Source organism: Macaca fascicularis, chromosome 6, assembly GCF_037993035.2.
Source record: "Macaca fascicularis isolate 582-1 chromosome 6, T2T-MFA8v1.1".
NCBI lineage: Eukaryota > Metazoa > Chordata > Mammalia > Primates > Cercopithecidae > Macaca > Macaca fascicularis.
This window is the reverse complement of record NC_088380.1, coordinates 145303585-145323057: the sequence shown is the minus strand read 5'-3', so window position 1 is coordinate 145323057 and position 19473 is coordinate 145303585. Positions and strand designations below refer to the sequence as shown.

Below are 19473 nucleotides of genomic sequence, written 5' to 3'. Positions count from 1 at the left end.
AAAGAAAAGCAGTAATAGTACCTTTCTTATAATCGTTTTGAGGATTAAATGGGATAATGTATGTAAAGTACTTAGCACAGAACTAAATAAGGCATTAAATAAAAGACAAAACAAACTAACATCTTGATTACAACTCTATATAGATATATGTACCTATACCAACCAAAAATAGAAAAATCATGAAGAGGTAAATTCAAACAGAGTTAAGACTTATTATGAGGATTATTTTTTATTAAGTTACACCATTTTATTATAAGAGTTTTGTGAAATTTGGGACAGGATGCCACAGGTATATATGAACTACATAACTAGGTGAGGATATGGCAAGGCCATTCTCACAAGCACATAACTCCTTCTCTCCCCCTCACCACCCCAAAGACCACTTTAGGACACAGAACCATACTTTTCTTACACAGTACATTAAACAGTTCACAGGTCACTAGGCCATAAAGTTGAGGCATATGTGCTTCATAGCCCCAATCGATGATTATAATACTCTGTACAGATACAGTCTTAAACTATTTTTTTTTTCCATTTCTTCTACCCCATAACTATAATCCGTAGTAAGAAGGATTTGAGGTCCTTGGCATCATTTCCACTAATGATGGCATCTACTTGGTAGGCTGAGTAGATATGCTAAGTGACAAATAAGTGATGCCAAAAATAAGCATGGGAATGGGAAGTGGGTATTTCTGGTATCCTCCTTTCACTCACATTATTCAGAAGGGGAAAAAAAAGGCTTTAGTAAAAGCGGATCACCACCACAGAAGAAGAATACAGGTGGTAACTCTAAATGATCACCAAATGGTAGCCCAACTCTATTTTACACATTAAAATGTCAACATTAATGTCATCAACTAAATCTTAAAGTATAAATTTAAACATTTTGAGTATTACATGTGTAAACAGTAAGGGAAAATTGACCAAGTTAGAAAGGACAAAGTCAATTACTCAATTAGCCATCTGACTTAGCTATTTAGTGGTTCATCTTTCTAGATGAGTTCCTAATTAGGCATTAGAGACACCAAACTGGCTTCCTTTTTCTGAAACTTCATCTCAGTATATATTTAGGTTTGCATCTTTATTCAAACCTTGTATAATATGACAGCTTACTTTTCCTCCTAGAATTCTTTTCTCGTTTGGAATCTAAATTTGCAAGTAATAGCTCACAGCACTCCAAATGCCCTGTAACACAGTACATTAGGCTAAACATTCAAAAACAGGACCCTGTAGATTTAAAGAATCAGTTATCATTTAAAGACTCAGGCTACAAGAGGCTATGACTAAACATTACACTTAAACAGCTGGTGCACATGTTTTGTGTGGCACTTTCTAAATGTCTTGCCGTCACCACAATCTGAGGGACTCTAAAAGTTTTCTAGGAAGGCATTTGCCTTTAAGCACTTAAATTGTCTACTGTTTTATAAAAATGCTTTGCAATCAGCTGTGGCATTCCTCCTAAGTGTCTATGACCTAGATCAGCATAGCTTCTTATGAAGGTTAGTTACCAAAGAGACTTACGGTCATCTCAAGTTAGTAGGTGCAATAATTACTATTCAACACATGACTTTCCTAAGCCACTGCCTGATATGGTATTACCAACTTCTACTTTTCCAAAGGCTACATTAGGCTAAATATTCAGAAGCAAGACCCTGTGGATTTAGAGAATTGGTAATCATTCCAAGACTTGAGTTATGACAAGGAGCTAGGGTTAACCATTATGCTTAAACAGCTGGTGCATATGTTCTGTGCGCCATTTTCTAAATGTCTTGCCCTCATCACACTGTGACAGACTTCTATTTACAAAGTATGAGAGATATATTTTAATCTATGATGAAAATAATAATGAAATACCATCATTTGTCCTGACTGCTAAAGTGTTCTTTTTTCTCTCTTTAGAACTGCTCTTGACTTAGCACAAAGAAATTAGATTTTGTTACATAAAGAAAACGGACACTATCACAGTACACCACTATTTATTGTAATAAGCATAATGATTAAAAGTATTCTTTTCAACATATATAATGCCAATAAGTAATCCAGATTACTGAGGAAACTGACCTATTAAGCAACATAATAGATTACTTATGAAAATAGAGTCACTTGGTCTACTTTAGCTTTCATAATCCCCAACTTTACCAACCCAGTGATGGTTCAAGCAGACTCAGGAACAGTCAAAGAACTGCTTTCAATGTAATCTGAATGATATCCCATAGATTGACCAAGAAATAGAAATTAACTTCTAAGCAATCTGTAACACTGCCTCTAACCAAGAGCTAAAAATTCAAGTGAAAGTTTCCTCTCATTTCTCTCTTAACAATATAAAATTACAGCCATAGATTTCTCTTGGATACAAATGGCTACACTTAAAAAAAGGGTCCGTGGTCAAACAATCCAACCAGTCCAAATTATTTACAAATAAAACACTGACAATAACATTACTATTCAGTGTCCAACTTTTCAGAAAAAATAATCACAAAAGGCAAGAATTCATAGACTAGGTAATAAATAAGAAGCATTACATTCTCATCAAATACCTCAATAAGCTCTCTGCACACAGATGGAGGGAATGTAAGCATCAAAGCATTATTACATCACTAGCATGTTGGGAAGCCAGAGTCGACAATGTGAGGCAGAGGTGGTCCTTCTCACAGGACCTAGGGTTGATGCCAACCCATCCTTACTTCTGCCGCCACTTTTACACTTACAGTCAAATAACGGCATGGAGCTAATGGAAATTCAACACTTCTAGTCAGCAAATAATATTCCAGCCACACTTAATTAGAAAGTAACTGATTAGCGCCACACTTAGAATCCAATTCCGGTACAGCAAAGTGGTTTAGTCACTCAGTTGTTAAACAAGTATTTATTGAACACCACTATATCCAGGCAATGTGCTAGGCAGTAGTGATTGTAGGAACAATTAAAACACATATCTCTGTCCTCTGCTGCCAAACAACCTGGGTTCAAATCCTGGCTCCACCACTTGTTAGATGAGTGACCTTGCGAGATTATATAACCTCTATTAAAATTAATATGCGACCAGTTATAGTATCTATCTCACATTATTTTGTGAAGACTAAATGAGTTTATGTTTACAAAGGGTTTAAAACAGTGACATCAGATGGCCAACTAGCAGCTCCTAGCATTCATCCCCCTCAAAACAACACCCGAAACGACTAAACAACTACATTTTAATAAAAATAACTGAGAGCACCAGAGCGCATCAGAGGAGTTACAGAAACCCTGGTGACAAACTCAGGCTGGCCACATGGAAAACAGAAGGAAACACCAGGCCTTCACCACCCTATACCCCAACCAGGATCACCTGGGAACCAGGACAAACCTCCCCACTGTGAGGAGGTAAGCAAGAGGATCTCAGCAACCCCCATCAACACCCTGGACACATACAGACCTCACCACTGTCCCTGCAGTTCTCACAGGCACTAAGCCCAGCTGAGGGAGCTGCCTAGAGTTCACACTGCTGTGCTCCCTCCAAGAAGGGGACAACACTGTGACCTGCCTTCTACAGCCCATGCAACTACTGCACTATACCATCTTGGAAATGGAACCATGGCTGGAGTGTTCTCGCTCCTGGTATGAGTAGCCACAGCTTCCCTTCATCCCCAAGGCTAAGTCACCACCAAACCGTCACGACCAATTGGGCAGACATCCCCAAGCTGCAAGCAACTGTTATACCCTTACTCATGGGGCCAAGGAGAGAGGAAGCCACTCCATCTACCCCTCTTCTCTCCCTGTATTAGCCCATTCTTGCACTGCTATAAAGGACTACCTTTACAGGTTTAACTGGCTCATGGTTCTGAAGGCTGTACAGGAAGTATGGCTGGCGGTGGATGGTTCAGGAATCTTACTATCATGGCACAGAGCAAAGAGAAAGGAATCATGTCTTACGTGGCCAGAACAGGAGGAAGAGAGCAAAGGGGGAGATTTTAAACAACCAGATCTGTGAGAACTCACTCCCAAGAATAGCAAGGGGGAAATCCCCCTGCACCCCCGCCCCTGCAATCCAATCACTTCCTACCATGCCCCTCCTGCAACAAAGGGGGTTACAATTAGACATGAGATTTGGGTGGGGACATAAATCCAAATAGTATCACTCCCCTTCCAGGGAAAACAGTACCTTCACCGCTCAGAGGAGTCACCCCACACTAGTGCCCAACCTGAAGCAGTGCCCTGCATCCAAGGAAATGGTACCCAGAGCAGTCACGTATCCATATACTTTAGCAGAAGTGCCCTGCATCCCAAGGAATCTGTGCCTGGACTGTCCAGAAAATTCAAGCCCACCAGGCCTGAGCTGAAGCAGCACATTGCCCCCTAAGGAACTGGTGCCCTGAACCAGCTGAGCATCCCAGGGCTGAGCTGACATAATACCCTGCATCCAAGGGAAACAAACTCTGCTCAGTGGCTGAGCAGAGACATTCACCCTACAGGCCAAACAACTCTAGTATTCTGTTTCCCTAAAGTTGGATCCCCTAGAGTGTGAACTGCTGAGACACTCCTCTCCTGGCAGAGTAATCACTGTGCTGTTCCCTCCCCTCCCCAGAGCCCACACAACAGCTGTGCTCTGCCATTCTGGGATATGTGCTGCTGTTGCACCTGGCTTCACAGAGCCTAGGATACTGCCAAGCTCCACCATCCAGGGGCCTAGAGTCACTACTGCATGGTGCCTCAGCCTCTGGGCTCCAACTTGCCACTGAGCCCTATTGGCTCAGGTTCCCAAATTGTAGCTACATATACCCTGCTCCCTAGGCCCAAACCTCCAGAGCACCCCTTCTTCCCAAGTTGCACCAATGCTGTGCCCTGCCCCCTAGGGGAAGAATCATAACCTCAACCTAGGCCCCTGGTCCAAAGCTACTGGGATACCTCAGATTCAAAGATCCTGAATTTATAGGCAACTGACATCCAACTCTGCCAGAGAGAACAAAGCCAGGTACCCAATACATCCCAAGATCAAGGTGCCACAGTAAGTTCACAAAACCCTGAGCCTGGGACCCCAGCCCCACAGCTGCCCCGAGCACCTGTACCTAGAACCCAGTGCCACAGCAGCTGCTTATACATTATGTCATACCTGACACAAACAGTGATCCCCTCGGCTAAGTCTCCCTACTGTGGGAAAAACAAGAAGAGGAGGACCCCAAAAACCCTTGACACCAAGGACATACAAGACTACAACTACCACAAACTTCTACAGCCTAGGCAACTGAGGCACCCAAAGTTACTGCTAACATTGAACACAGGTGAAGAAGCTGCATGAAGACTGTACTACTGCTCCTAATGGACACAGAGTCAACACACACTCCCCAACCAGCATACTAAAATCCAACTACAAGGGAAAGTCTCTATAAAACCCATTCAAAAGACTGTAGAAGAAGTGATTGTTCCACCATATGCACAGACGTCAAAACAGGGACACAAGAAACATGAAAAAGCAAGTAAATATGACACCAAGAAAGGAATATAACTCTTTAATACTAGAACCCAATGAAACGGAAGTCAATGTGAGCCCAGGAGTTCGGGACCAGCCTGGACAACGTAACAAGACCCCATCTCTACCCACCCCTCCCCTCCCCCGCCAAAAAAAATAGCTGGGTGTGACATGCCTGTAGCCCCAGCAGTTTGGGAGGCTGAAATGGGAGGATCACTTGAGACTGCCGAGAAAATGCCACTGCACTCTGGCCTGGGCAACAGAGCAAGACCCTGTCTCAAAAAAAAAAAAAAAAAGGGAAATCAACAAACTTCCAGAAAAAGAATTTAAAATCTTGGCCCAGATGCAGAGGCTCACACCAGTAATCCCAGTTACTTGGTTGTGGGGGCGGGGGCGTGGGGGTGGGGCTAAGGCACAAGAATCATTTGAACCTGGGAGGCGGAGGTTGCAATGAGCCAAGATCACGCCACTGCACTCCAGCCTATGCGACAGATGACAGCAAAAGTCTGTTTCAAAAAGATAAAATAAAATAATTATCATAAGGAAACTCAAAAGAGAGACAGATAAAAAATTCACCAAAATCAGGATATAAATGAGAAATTCAACAAAAAGAAAGCATGAAGACCCAACAGAAATCACGCAGCTAAAGAATTTAATGATGAAAAACAACAAGGAAGAATTCAATAAAAAATACAATAGAAAGTTTCAAAAGATTTCATCAAGAAAAAGAAAATCTTAGAACTTGAATGAAAAAGAGTGACAAAAGCCTGCAAAACTTATGGGATAGCATTAAATCACCCAATATTCCCATCATGCGAATTACAGAAGGAGAAAAGAAAAGGCATAGAAAACCTATTTAATGAAATAGCAACTGGAAACTTCCCAAGTCTAAGGAGAGATATGGACACACAGATCCAAAAAGTCCCCACAGAGACTGAATTTAAAAAGTAGTTATAGTTACTGGGTAGTTGTACACCCAAGGCACATTATAGTCAAATTGTTAAAAGTCAAAGACAAAGATAAAATTCTAAAGACAGCAAGAGAAAAGCATCGAGTCATATGAAAGGGAATCCCCAATAGAATAACAGCAGATTTCTATGCAGAAACCCTACAGGCCAGGAAAAAGCAGAATGTTATATTCAAATAGACAAAAAGAATTATATAAACTAAAAATCTTCTGCACAACAAAGGAAACAATCAACAGAGTGAACAGTCAACCTGAAGAACAGGAGAAAATATGTGCAAACTATTCATCTGATAAGGGATTAACATCCAGAATATACAAACAACTCAACAGCAAAAACTCAATCTGATTTTAAAATGGGCAAAAGTAGCCGGGCACGGTGGCTCACACCTGCAATCCAGGTACTTTGGGAGGCCAAGGCGGGCAGATCACTTTTGAGGCCAGGAGTTCAAGACCAGCCTGGCCAACATGGTGAAAACCTGACTCTACTAAAAATACAAAAATTAGCTGGGTATGGCGGTGCATGCCTGTAGTCTCAGCTACTCAGGAAGCTGAGGCAGGAATCGTTTGAACTCGGGAAGTGGAGGTTGCAGTGAGCCGAGATTGCACCACTGCACTCCAGCCTGAGTGACACAGTAAAACTGTCTTAAAAAATAGAAAGACAAGGCTGGGTGCGGTGGCTCAAGCCTGTAATCCCAGCACTTTGGGAGGCCGAGACGGGCGGATCACGAGGTCAGGAGATCGAGACCATCCTGGCTAACCCGGTGAAACCTCGTCTCTACTAAAAAAATACAAAAAACTAGCCGGGCGAGATGGCGGGCGCCTGTAGTCCCAGCTACTCGGGAGGCTGAGGCAGGAGAATGGCGTAAACCCGGGAGGCGGAGCTTGCAGTGAGCTGAGATCCGACCACTGCACTCCAGCCTGGGCCACAGAGCCAGACTCCGTCTCAAAAAAAAAAAAAAAAAAAAAAGAAAGACAAATGAGCTAAACATACATTTCTCAAAAGAAGACATACAAATGACCAACAGGTATATGGAAAGATCCTCAACATCACTAATGATCAGAGAAAAGCAAATCAAAACCTCAAAGAGGTATCATCTCATTCTAGTTAGAATGGCTATTAGCAAAACGAAAGGAAAAAAAAGCTGGGAAAGGGGAACTCTAATATACTGATGGTGGGAATGTAAATCAGTATAGCCAAATACATAAAACTGTATGGAATTTCCTCAAAAAACTAAAAATAGAACCATCATATGATCCAGCAATCCCACTACTGGGTATCCAAAGGAAAGGAAATCAGTATGTCAAAGAGAGACGTGCATTCCTTTGTTTATTGTAGCTCTATTCGCAATAGCCAAGATATGAAATCAACATAAGTGTCCATCAACAGACAAAATGTGGCATATATTCACAACGGAATACTATTTAGCCATTTAAAAAAGACAAAATTCTGTCATTCGTAGCAACATGGATGAGTTTAGAGGACACTATGGTAAGTCAGATAAGCCAGGCACAGGAAGATAAATACCACATGTTCTCACTTATATGGAAGCTTAGGAAGTTGACTCATAGAAGTGAGAAAGGGTAGTAGGGAGAGGCAGGTAGCCAAAGCTCAGTTATCAGATACAAATATACAGTTAAATAGGAGGAATAAATTCTACTAAAGGAGGCCAGTGGACAGTGCCCAAAAGAATGAATGAAGTTTCCATCAGGCTGGGTGGGCCCTTTGGATAAAATGAGTATTTGTTTAATTTCCAAGAAAAGCATTAGTCTACTGTAATGTACACCAAGGCCCAAGTCTATAAAAGGCCATTTTGTGAACAGGGGGCACACAGGAGCCCATAACCAGTCTACTCAGTGAATTCTCTTTTAGGAGGCTAAGTGTAAAGAATTAGGCCCAAAGAAAACTACAAATGACCATGACTTACTATAAACCCAAGAAAATGGGAATACATATCATTCAAAATCCTGGCAGAAAAAAGTAAGTAAAATCAAATCAGGTGACTCAAAGGCAGTTTAGAGACTATGCTATTATACAAAGGTATGGGCAAAATACAGAGAAACTACAAAGCTGGTAGGACACTTAGGCATGAAGGGACAAGAGGAGGCAGCAGTTACCAAAACCAGGGAGCAAGATGTGTAGAGAATGCCACCAGACAGGAAAGGCATCACTTTTAGCAACCCAGGGCACCCAGCAGGAAAGAGGCCTGAGGGTAACGACATAGCATCACTCTGTATCTCCTTTGACCTCCTGCTGGTGCTCCCACTCACCAAGCCCAAGCAGGAGTCCACGAATGAAATCCAGGCAGGTTAGGTTCCTGGGGCAGAGAACAGGGTAAACAAGGGTGGGAAACAATATGGAAGGGCAAACAGAAGATTATCCAGCATGTATATAATAATTCCAATATTTCTGTGACATCTTATTTCAGAAAACTTTGGCATTTGCTATTACTTTTTAAAAAAAATACATGAAAAAATACATAAGGGATTATGTTCAAGGAACTCTTCACAGATGCATGGCACAAGGTATTAAAACTTAGGCATTGAGAAGTATTTGGCTTTGGAAGAAAAAAAACAAGTCAGGTAGCATTACTTTCTAGTAAGTTTCTTGAACAGCATATAAAATTCCAGACGATGCGTGGTGGCTCATGCCTATAATCCCAGCAATTTGGGAGGCTGAGGCGGGTGGATCACGAGGTCAGGAGTTCAAGAGCAGCCTGGCTAAGATGGTGAAACCCCATCTTACAAAACAAAAAAATGGCCAAGTGTGGTGGCAGGCACCTGTAGTCCCAGGTACTCGGGAGCCTGAGGCAGGAGAATAGCTTGAACACAGGAGGTGGAAGTTGCAGTGAGCCGAGATCACACCACTGCACTCCAGCCTGGGCGACAGCGAGAGTCCACCACCAAAAAAAAAAAAAAAACAAAAAAAACAAAAAAAAAACCCACCATCTATTTATTTATTCCACCATTTTGCAATGACGCACAATAATGGCAGTCTTAATGTTTATTTTGTCTAAATAATAGTCAGTCTTCATACACCAAGATCAGACTACGTTTTTAAACCAGTAGGACTATTTGCCAAACTGTATCTTTTAAATATAACTTAATATTTACTTCACATATTCAAACAAGGATTTGTGTCAAAACCATTAATTAAAATAAATTGTGAACGTAATTTGGCCAGCTTGCCACATTTATAGGATGACCATTCTATTAAACAAGTTATTCTCAGGATCAATTAGCTCCAGCAAAAAGAAAAGATACTTGTAATTTATATGATGGAGACTAAGCTAACACAGTCTTATAATTTATAAAATAAATTATAAAAGCACACTGACGGGAGGCTGAGGCAGGAGAATTGCTTGAACCCGGGAGGCGGAGGTTGTGGTGAGCCGAGATTGTGCCACTGCACTCCAGTCTGGGCAACAAGAGCGAAACTCCGTCTCAAAAAAAAAAAAAAAGGCACACTGAGCCTACACTAACTTAGGCATACCAACCTAGCTATATATATTACCATGTATAATCTTAAGCACTAGAAATCCAAAACCAGGATCTCATATATACAGTTAGTCTGATCATATCTTATGACTTGAAATAAAAGCAATAAACTATTATTCACCAATTGTCTCCTGAGAAGGGCCTTCTTAGTGCCTGGCACTGTATTAAATACTGTACATATATTATTTAATTGAATCCTCTCAACCCTATGGCATAGATTTTTAATATTAATGTAAATATAACCAAATGACTAAGAAGTCCCCAAAAAAGCTGTCATATATTAAACATTAATAGTATTTAGGTAGCCATGGTGGTTCATGCCGGTAATCCTAGCACTTTGGGAGGCCAAGGCAGGAGGATCTCTTGAGCCCAGGAGTTCGAGACCAGCCTTGATAACATGACAAAATCCTGTACCTACAAAAAATACAAAAATTAGCCAGGTGTGGTGTCCTGTGCCTATAGTCCCAGCTATTCGTATCACCTGAGCCTGGGGAAATGGAGGTTACATGATGGCACCACTGTACTCCAACCTGGGCAACAGAGTGAGACCCCCTTTTAAGTATTTACTAACAACCATCTTGTCGCAATGAAAAAAGTCTGTAGCAGTCATAGCAGGTTGCCTACCCAAATCCATTCCCTACTCCCACTCCCAACCCAACTTCCCACTACCTGTCAGACGTTTCGCTGGGTGTTTTGTTGGGTCTTAAGGCTACCCCTTAAGCAAGAGCAGAAGGTGGATCTGGATTACTCTGAGTCAGGCAGACTCCTTTCCTCTTGCCAGGGATAACTGAGGAATAGGCATGTTGCACAATTCAGATTTAGGACAAGTCTGCTAGGAGCTTCTAGATTGTTTGCTTATAAAGAGAGACATATGGAAGAAACAGTCCTTTTTGTTCTCACTGGACATATTATGTGCAAATGTCATGCACAGAGCCTCTGCAGCCACCCAGTGCCAGGCACACTGAAGACAGCAGTGATGAAAAATATCAAGAACCTGGATCCTTGATGATACTGCAAAGCCCTTATATTTAACAACCCTGAAGTCACTTAGCCTAACTCAGGACTTACCATTACTGAGAAAATAAATCCCCCATTTTTTCAAGCAGTTTGGAAGTTGGGTTTTCTGCAAACTCCAGTGCAAAGTATCCTAACTGATAAAGGTATTAGCTAACAACAACAATTCTTCTTCTTGGGGCTTGTTTTAAAATAAGAATTTAAACCATAAGCATGATCAGGACTATGAAACGTCTAAGAAGACGGATAGCAATATATGGATCGTCTCTGAAGAATGTACACCTAAAATACACAGCGTCCAACAGCAAGGGCACAGGAAAGGTTTCAAAGCACCCCAACAGTGAAAATGCCAAAGGGTCAAAGGGCTACTGGAGCTTGGAAAAGTAACACTGATCCTCATGCCACACAACGGAAACTACTAATAACAATAAGAAACAGTTAAAAAGTAACAAGACATGGAGCTGGTGGGGCAAGGTATGGAGATACTTTCTGATACAGAGACAATTCCAGTATGTTTAAATGGATTAAAGTTTTATTAAAAATCTGAACAAAACTGCACCACTAACTCAGGTTAATCCTTAAATACACAAAGACCTATTACCTCTCCAGACGCTACCTTCATCACAAGTTGTCAAGCTACTTAAGATAAAATGTTCACAAGAATTAAAATAGGAACATAACATGAATGCAATGTAATTATAACTTTATTAAGAGCACAATACTGAAAAGACACCTTAGTTTAAATGTTTTAATGAAACTAGATTGGCGAAGGTAGGTAATGGTACTTTCAGAAAACACAAAGAATGAGTTTTTCCCTCTAGACAGTAAAATAAACGACTTTAATATATCCCCAAATCATGACTGTACCTGTTGTCTTTTGGCTGCCATAATGTTCAGCTTATCCACTTCAGGTTTTAGGGCTTTATACTGGATTCCTAAGTCTTGTTCATTGCCAGCATTTCTCAACTTCAAGATACCATCTTCCACCTATGAAGAAAAAAAAAAAAAAAAAAAAGGCCCCAAAAACCAAAAATTCTGAATGTAAGTCTGTAAATAAAGATGGCATCCTAGAAATTTTCATTCCTGTTAACAGCTACTCAAGAAGCAATCCAAACTTAGCACTCTTGAGTTTGCATGGTCCTCTAACATTTAAACAGCAATCACACAGGAGCTTCATAGTGGGAAAGACACTAATACTGGCCTCTACCTTAAAGTACAAAATTTAATGCATCTTGGTTTTCTCAACTCCGGAACTCTACTAGTACAAGGAAAGATTTAATCATTACTGGAAAAAGGGAAGGAGTCAAAACAGTATCTTTGCTACAAGTTCTTCATTTTAGACAACACTGGCTCTCAACAGAGCCAGGATGATACATAGTTGGACTAGAGGAGTAAGTGGAAATTAAACAAAAATATCTCTGGTCCACTGAGATAAACCAAATTCAAAACCAAACTAAATCCTAAGGAATGCTGAACTAAGGAAGGCCAGTAGCGATCTTCCTGTGATAGAACAAATTACAGACATAGGCCTGTATACTTACAACTTTCAGCTGAACAAGTAATTTGTAGACATCTGCCATGTCAGCCAAAATCAGCAAGCGGGTAACAGCAGAGAGCAAAGCTCGAGCTGCCCGAACCATGTTGCCTCGCTTCACAGAAGAGCAGGGATCATCTGCAAACTCTCCCGCAGCAGTCTTCATCAAATCACCTGTTTTACAGAATGAAAAACAAACTCAGCAACAATGAACTCAAATAACTGATCTACATTTTAAAAAAATATAAAAATAATCCAATCTTTGTATATTTCATGCACAAATTTAGTTTAAGAGTTTTCATTTTTGTTGTTGTTTGCTGTTCCTTTGTTTTATAGCTATCACTTAAAAAAGCACCTTCATATATTGCTGGTGAAAGCAAAATATCTGGAAAGTGACTTGGTACTATATATTAAGAGGCTTAAAAATATTTCCCTTTGATCTAATAATGCTTCTTTCCAAAAAAGGGCATTATATGTATCAAAAAAAAAAGAAGAAGAAAAATTCAAGATTTGAACGGGAGAAAAAAAGCTTATCTAATGCAATCTACCCTCACATCCATAGAATACAGAAACAGGGCAACAATTATGCAGAACCGCAACAATTATGCAGAACCACCACACTTCATTAATCATCCCAACTATGCAATGTGTACAGCCATAACAGAGATGTGTACAGCCATTCATCGGTATGTGAAAATAGAGTTCAGCCACTGATTCATTCCTTTCCTTCGCAGAACACTACCAAAAGCTCAAATGCTCAACAATAAGCATCTAGTAAAGTAAATTATGGTGTAGCCTACAAATGACTATTATGAAAACATTTATAGATATGAAAAATGTTAAGCAGAAACAAATGAAATTATAAATGTATGTTTCTTTTTAAATACAGAGGAAAGACTGGAGTCAAAAGGCAAATAATATCACGGGGTTACACACTGCGTCTTTACATATTTGGTACTTATAAAAAGTTTCTATAATGAAGAGGTACTGTATCTACAATTTTTTTAAAACTAGCTAAAAACATATAAAATAGATTTTACTATAGTTAACAGGAATATCCAACTTATACAATCCTGAGCTCAAGAATTTATTTATAGCCTGGGCACGGTGGCTCACACTAGCAATCCCAATGCTTTGTGAGGCCGAGGCAGGAGGATCTCTTTAGCCCATGCGTTTGAGGTTGCAGTGAGCCATAACTGCACCACTGCACTCTAGCCTGGGTGATAGACCAAGACCATGTCTCTTAAAAAAAAAAAAAATTAAGAATTTATAACATTTCCTAGAAACTTGTGGAACTTACACTTTCTGTCATTTGTGTCTATTAAAATTATTTACGGTGCCCACTGTCACTCTTTTCTTACAGCTATAAAGGGCCAGTGTTGTGTCTTGTCCACTGGTTATACAAATAGGGCCTGTATGGAGACTATCTTTAGAATCTTGGAAAAGCAATTACTCCCTCCTCCTTTGGCTGAGCAAGCCCACTTCAGTTCACATTAAAGTCTAAAAGCCATTCACTCTCTCATGTCTTCCATGAATTTTTTTAAGGCACTTTCAAGAAGTCTAGCTATTTCTCAACAGACCTATCAAATTTCTCCTAGCTATCATCATTGGATGCACAACACAAGCAGAAGAGGGGGAAAAAAAATTGCCTCACATGCATATATTAATTAGGCTTAGAAGCACTGTATAATTCTAAGAGTAAAGAAAAGCTCCACATATTTGTCAGGCCTGAAAAACTTCCAATGAATTACAGTTAAAAGGCTTTCCTGGATCTAACACAGTCTTCTCTCTTATATCTTCAGGAAAACACAGACATATGGCAATCATTATGTGGATTCGTAACATTAATGCTGATATCTTATGGTATTTTAAAAGATGGAGCTCATTCATTCTTTTATTTGTTCAACAAATGTTTGAGCACCTATCAAGGGCTGTGCCCTACTGGAGCTCTATGGAGGGAGGCAGACAAAAAATTAACAGCCAGTTAAGACAAGGCATCTGGTCTCGAAGGGTTCACAAATTATAGAGTATTACAATGCACCCAAAATTAAATAGCCTTGTGAACAAGGTGCTATGGAAATATGCTTAAGAAAACTATTTACTCAGGGAAGAATTTCTCTGCAACTCCTTGCAGAAAGAGATATTTGCCTTAAAAAAAAATATTAATACTGTCTTAGGCCAGGAGTGGTGGCTCAAACCTGTAATCCCAGCACTTTGGGAGGCCGAGGTGAGTGGATCACCTGAGGTTAGAAGTTTGAGACCAGCCCGGCCAACATGATGAAACTCCGTCTCTACTAAAAAAAATACAAAAAAATAGCCAGGTGTGGTGGCGGGTGCCTGTAATCCCAGCTACTCGGGAGGCTGAGGGACGAAAATCGCTTGAACCTAGGAGGCGGAGGTTGCAGTGAACTGAGAATGCACCATTGTACTCCAGCCTGTGCAACAAGAGCAAAACTCCATCTCAAAAAAAAAAAAAAAATACATATATATGTGTGTGTGTGTGTGTATATATACACAGTCTTAAACAGTATTATTACCAAACAAGAGAACAAGCAAGAGATGTTGACCCTATATAATAAGCAGAACTTCACCTAATTTAGCACTTGCTACAAACTAAAAACAAACAAATCCACTTTCAAAACACAAAGCTGAACATACCATCCCCACCTTCAAATAACTTATCCAGAAAAGATGGATCTGACCACTAAGAAATTATGTGGCATTTTAACATGCAAGCTACAAAAAAGAAAACACAAGGTGTCATGGGAATTCCAAGGAGGAAGCACTAACAACCAGTTTGGGGAAGAAATGAAATGCCAGCAACAGCTTTATGGAAGGTATCGTACTCTGAAATGAACCCATCCCTCAAAGGAGAGGAAGGATGTGGGCAGCAGAGTTAAGGGAGTTACCACCTCAAGCAGAAGGAACAGTAACATAATAATGTCCAACACTGGCCGGGTGCTGTGGCTCACACCTATAATCCCAGCACTCTGGGAGGCTGAGGCCGGTGGATCACTTGAGGTCGGGAGTTCAAGACCCGGCTGGCCAACATGGTGAAACCCCATCTCTACTAAAAATGCAAAGACATGGTGGCAGGAGCCTGTAATCCTTACTCAGGAGGCTGAGGCAGGAGAATCACTTGAACCCAGGAGGCGGAGGTTGCAGCGAGCCGAGATTGCGCCACTGCACTCCAGCCTGGGTGACAAAGAGAGAGTCTGTATCAAAAAAAAAAAAAAAAGTCCAACATTTATTTAAATTATCTACTCTACGGCACTACACGTATCTTTAAAATTCTGTTACCCATCTAGAAAGTAAGTGTGTAGTAATCTTTGCTTATAAATAATACAACTAAAGCTTATACAGATTAACTAACTTAATCCCTGCCACCTTAACTAGTAAATGGCAGAGCTGGGATTTGTAATGCCAGTATTTACGCTCTTTGTAGAACCACTTATCATGCTAAGGTATACAATAAGAAGGCTTATATATTATATATTAATATATAATTCATATATTAATTAGGCTTAGAGGCATAATATCTAGTTTGAATTATCTAGTCTGAGGAGAAAGGGATATGTTTAGAAGAAGCAGAAGATGGCCAGGCACGGTGGCTCACGCCTGTAATCCCAGCACTTTGGGAGGCCGAGACGGGCGGATCACGAGGTCAGGAGATCGAGACCATCCTGGCTAACACGGTGAAACCCCGTCTCTACTAAAAAAATACAAAAATTAGCCGGGCGCGGTGGCGGGCGCCTGTAGTCCCAGCTACCCGGGAGGCTGAGGCAGGAGAATGGCTTGAACCCGGGAGGCGGAGCTTGCAGTGAGTGGAGATCGCGCCACTGCACTCCAGCCTGGGCGACAGGGCGAGACTCCGTCTCAAAAAAAAAAAAAAAAAAAGCAGCAGAAGATAAGAGTAGAAAGGCCGTAGACAAACAGAATTCAATTCCCTCAACCAAAGGGAAGTCAAAGTACACAGGATTAACCTGTCTAAAGTACATACAATAAACCTAACCAGAGACATGGATCAGAAAGCTACAGTGAGAGCCCAGAAAAGAGTGGTAGTAAATTACAAAGGCAGGGGTCAAAAGATCTGATCACCTTTGATTAAGCACAGTAGATTCTTTAAAGGTTGCAAGCATAGGGCCTTTCTGAGTGGGAGAAGAAAGCCAGAGCTGTATGAAAACACGAGTTGGGAAAGATTTAGGAAAAAAAAAAAAGTTAGGACCCTCGAGACTGTGGACATCGGAATAAGGAGAGGAAGATTCTGTAATAAAAGAAACAGAATAAAGAGAACCAAGACTGTCAAAAACGAGAAGGCCAGACTTGTAAGAGAAAACTAGTCAATCAAAACAAATGTAAACATAGAGATTAATCAACTATAACTGAGAACCCAGAAATATATTCCGATTTTAACAAGAGTGCCAATAATATTCAATGAAGAATGATCTTGTCCACAAATGGTGCTAAGACAAGTGCAATATGCAAAAGAATTAAGTTGGACCCCTATCTCACACCATATACTTACAAAATTGATCAAAACCTAAATGTTAGAACTAAAATTATAAAACACTTAGAAGATAACACTTCATGACCTCTGATTCACAATGGTTTCTTAGCTATGACACCAAAAGTACAAACAACAGAACAAAAAACAGATAAGGTGGACATCATAAAAACATTTAAAATTTTGTGCTTCAAGGAACACTACTAAGAAAGTAAAAAGACAACCCACAAATGGAAGAAATTTTCTGCAAATTATATATAAGGATCTAGTATCCAGAATATATAAAGAACTCTTATACTAAATATACATATTTTTTTAAGTTGGCTGCAGTGGCATGTGTTTGCAGTCCTAGCTACTTGAGAGGCTGAAGCAGGAGAACTGCTTGAGCCCAGAAGTTAGCATCTAGCCTGGGCAACATAGCAAGACCTGGCTTCTTTAAAAACAAACAAACAAACAAAAATAGACAAATAATCCAACTTAAAATAGGCAAAGGATTTAAACAGGTGCCCATCTGAAGATTTAGAAATGGCCAATAAGCACATGAAAAGCATGATGCTCAACCTCATTAGCCATCAAGTAATACAAATCAAAACCACACAAAGATATCACCTCATACCTAGTAGGATGCCTATCATACAAAGGGCAGATAATAGCAAATGGCAAGAATATGGGGAAATTAGAACTCTCATATCCCAATGTTGGGAATGTAAAAAGGTGCATCTGCTTTGGAAAACAATCTGGCAGTTCCTTAAGGTGTTAAATGTTGAATTATCATATGATTCAGTAATTCCACCGCTAGGTGGATATGGTTTGGATCTGTGTCCCTGCCCACATCTCAAGTCAAACTGTAATTCTCATTGTTGGAGGTGGACCTGCTGGGAGGTAAGTGGATCATAGGAGCGGTTTCTCATGAATGGGTTAGTACCAACCTCTTGGTGCTGTTCTTGTGATGGTGAATGAGTTCTAATGAGATCTGATTGTTTAAAGGTGTGTGTGACACCTCTCCCACGCCCTCTCTTGCTCCTCCTCCTGCCATGTTAGATGCCTACCTGCCCATTTGCCTTCCACCATAATTGGAAGCTTCCTGAGGTCACCCCAGAAGGAGACGCCACTATGCTTCTTGTACAGCCTGCAGAACCTTGAGCCAATTAAATGTCTTTTCTTATAAATTACCCAGTCTCCGGTATTTCTTTATAGCTATGTGAGAACAGACTAATATACGTTGGTGCAAAAGTAACTGCAGTTTTCACCATTACTTTTTTTTTTAAATGGCCAAAACCACAACTACTTTTGCACCAACCTAATACATAGCTACACAACTAAAAACCTATAAATGAATGCTCACGGTGTCACTAATCATAATAGCTGAAAAGCAGAAAGAAACCAAACACCTACCAACTGGAAAACAGACATACAAAATGTGGCATTATCCAGTATTTAGCCGTAAGAAAAAATGAAGTGCTGATACATGTGCAACATGGATGAACTTTCAAAACATACGTTCAGTGAAAGAATACTGTATTGTTCCATTTATATAAAATTGCCATGTGCCACAATAGGCAAATCCATAGAGACAGAAGGTAATGCTTGCTGGGCAATGGGAAGGAGGTAAGAAGAATCAGGACTAACTTGTAATAGGTAAAACCAGGTTTCTTTTTGGGATGATGAAAATGTCTGAAAGTACACAGTGGTGATGGCTGCACAACCTAATGAATATACTAAAAACCACTGAATTGTGCACTTTAAAACGGTGAATTTTATGTATGTGAGTTATAGCTCAATAAACAAAAAGAAAAAAAAAACAGTATTGAATGCAGTAACATGAAAGAGCACAGGTTCTGGAGCTGGATATAGGCTGAAGTTTTGGCTTTGCCACTTGCCAGCTACGCAACTAGACTTTATGAGTCTGTTTCCTCTTCTGTACAACATGTAGAATACCTGCTGTGAATGTCACTTAAAATACCTTGTAAAATGCCTAGTTCAGTGCCTTGCAGCATTAGGAGACAAAATAGGGTTGGTAGAAAGGATTGATACTAGGTAAAACAAGCTCAGAAGACAGAGAAAAGGTCTTCATTGTGTTTCATCAGTATTCACCTATTCAACAGCAACCTTCAAGAGCATTCATGCCTCTTTCAAAACATGCTTACTGATCACCTTCTATGAACCAGGCACTATTCTAAATGCTCCAGGAAATGAACCAACCAGGCCAGGAAAAAATCCCAGGCTCCAGGAAACTTACATTCTAGTGGGAGAGAAAGACAATAAACAATAGTACTGGGGTAGGGTCAGGGGCAGTGACAGAAAGGAGGACAGAGAAAAGGGGTGTAAGGTACAATTTAAAATAGCGGGATCAAGGTAGGCCTCCTTGAAAAAATACCATTTGATTTGAAAAGTCTTGACAAAGGAATCACAGGAATAATGTGGCTATCTGGAGGAACAGCATTCCAGGTAGAGGGAACACCAAGTCAAAGATCTAAAAAGATTATGGAAGGCCAAGGAAGCCAATGTGGCTG

At 40.4% G+C, this 19473-nt stretch overlaps 1 protein-coding gene across 4 annotated transcripts in view; it reads right to left on the bottom strand.

The window, feature by feature from the left end:
* The window catches only part of CTNNA1 (catenin alpha 1), a 177061-nt gene that overhangs the window by 112073 nt on the left and 45515 nt on the right, over window positions 1-19473 (bottom strand). For all 4 annotated transcript variants that reach the window (XM_045394926.2, XM_005557915.4, XM_045394927.3 and 1 more), the window contains 2 exons: window positions 12464-12630; window positions 11790-11909 (listed from right to left, as the gene is read on the bottom strand). In XM_045394926.2, coding sequence (XP_045250861.1) covers window positions 11790-11909; window positions 12464-12630 — 287 coding nt within the window. The remainder of the gene's footprint in view (window positions 1-11789; window positions 11910-12463; window positions 12631-19473) is intronic.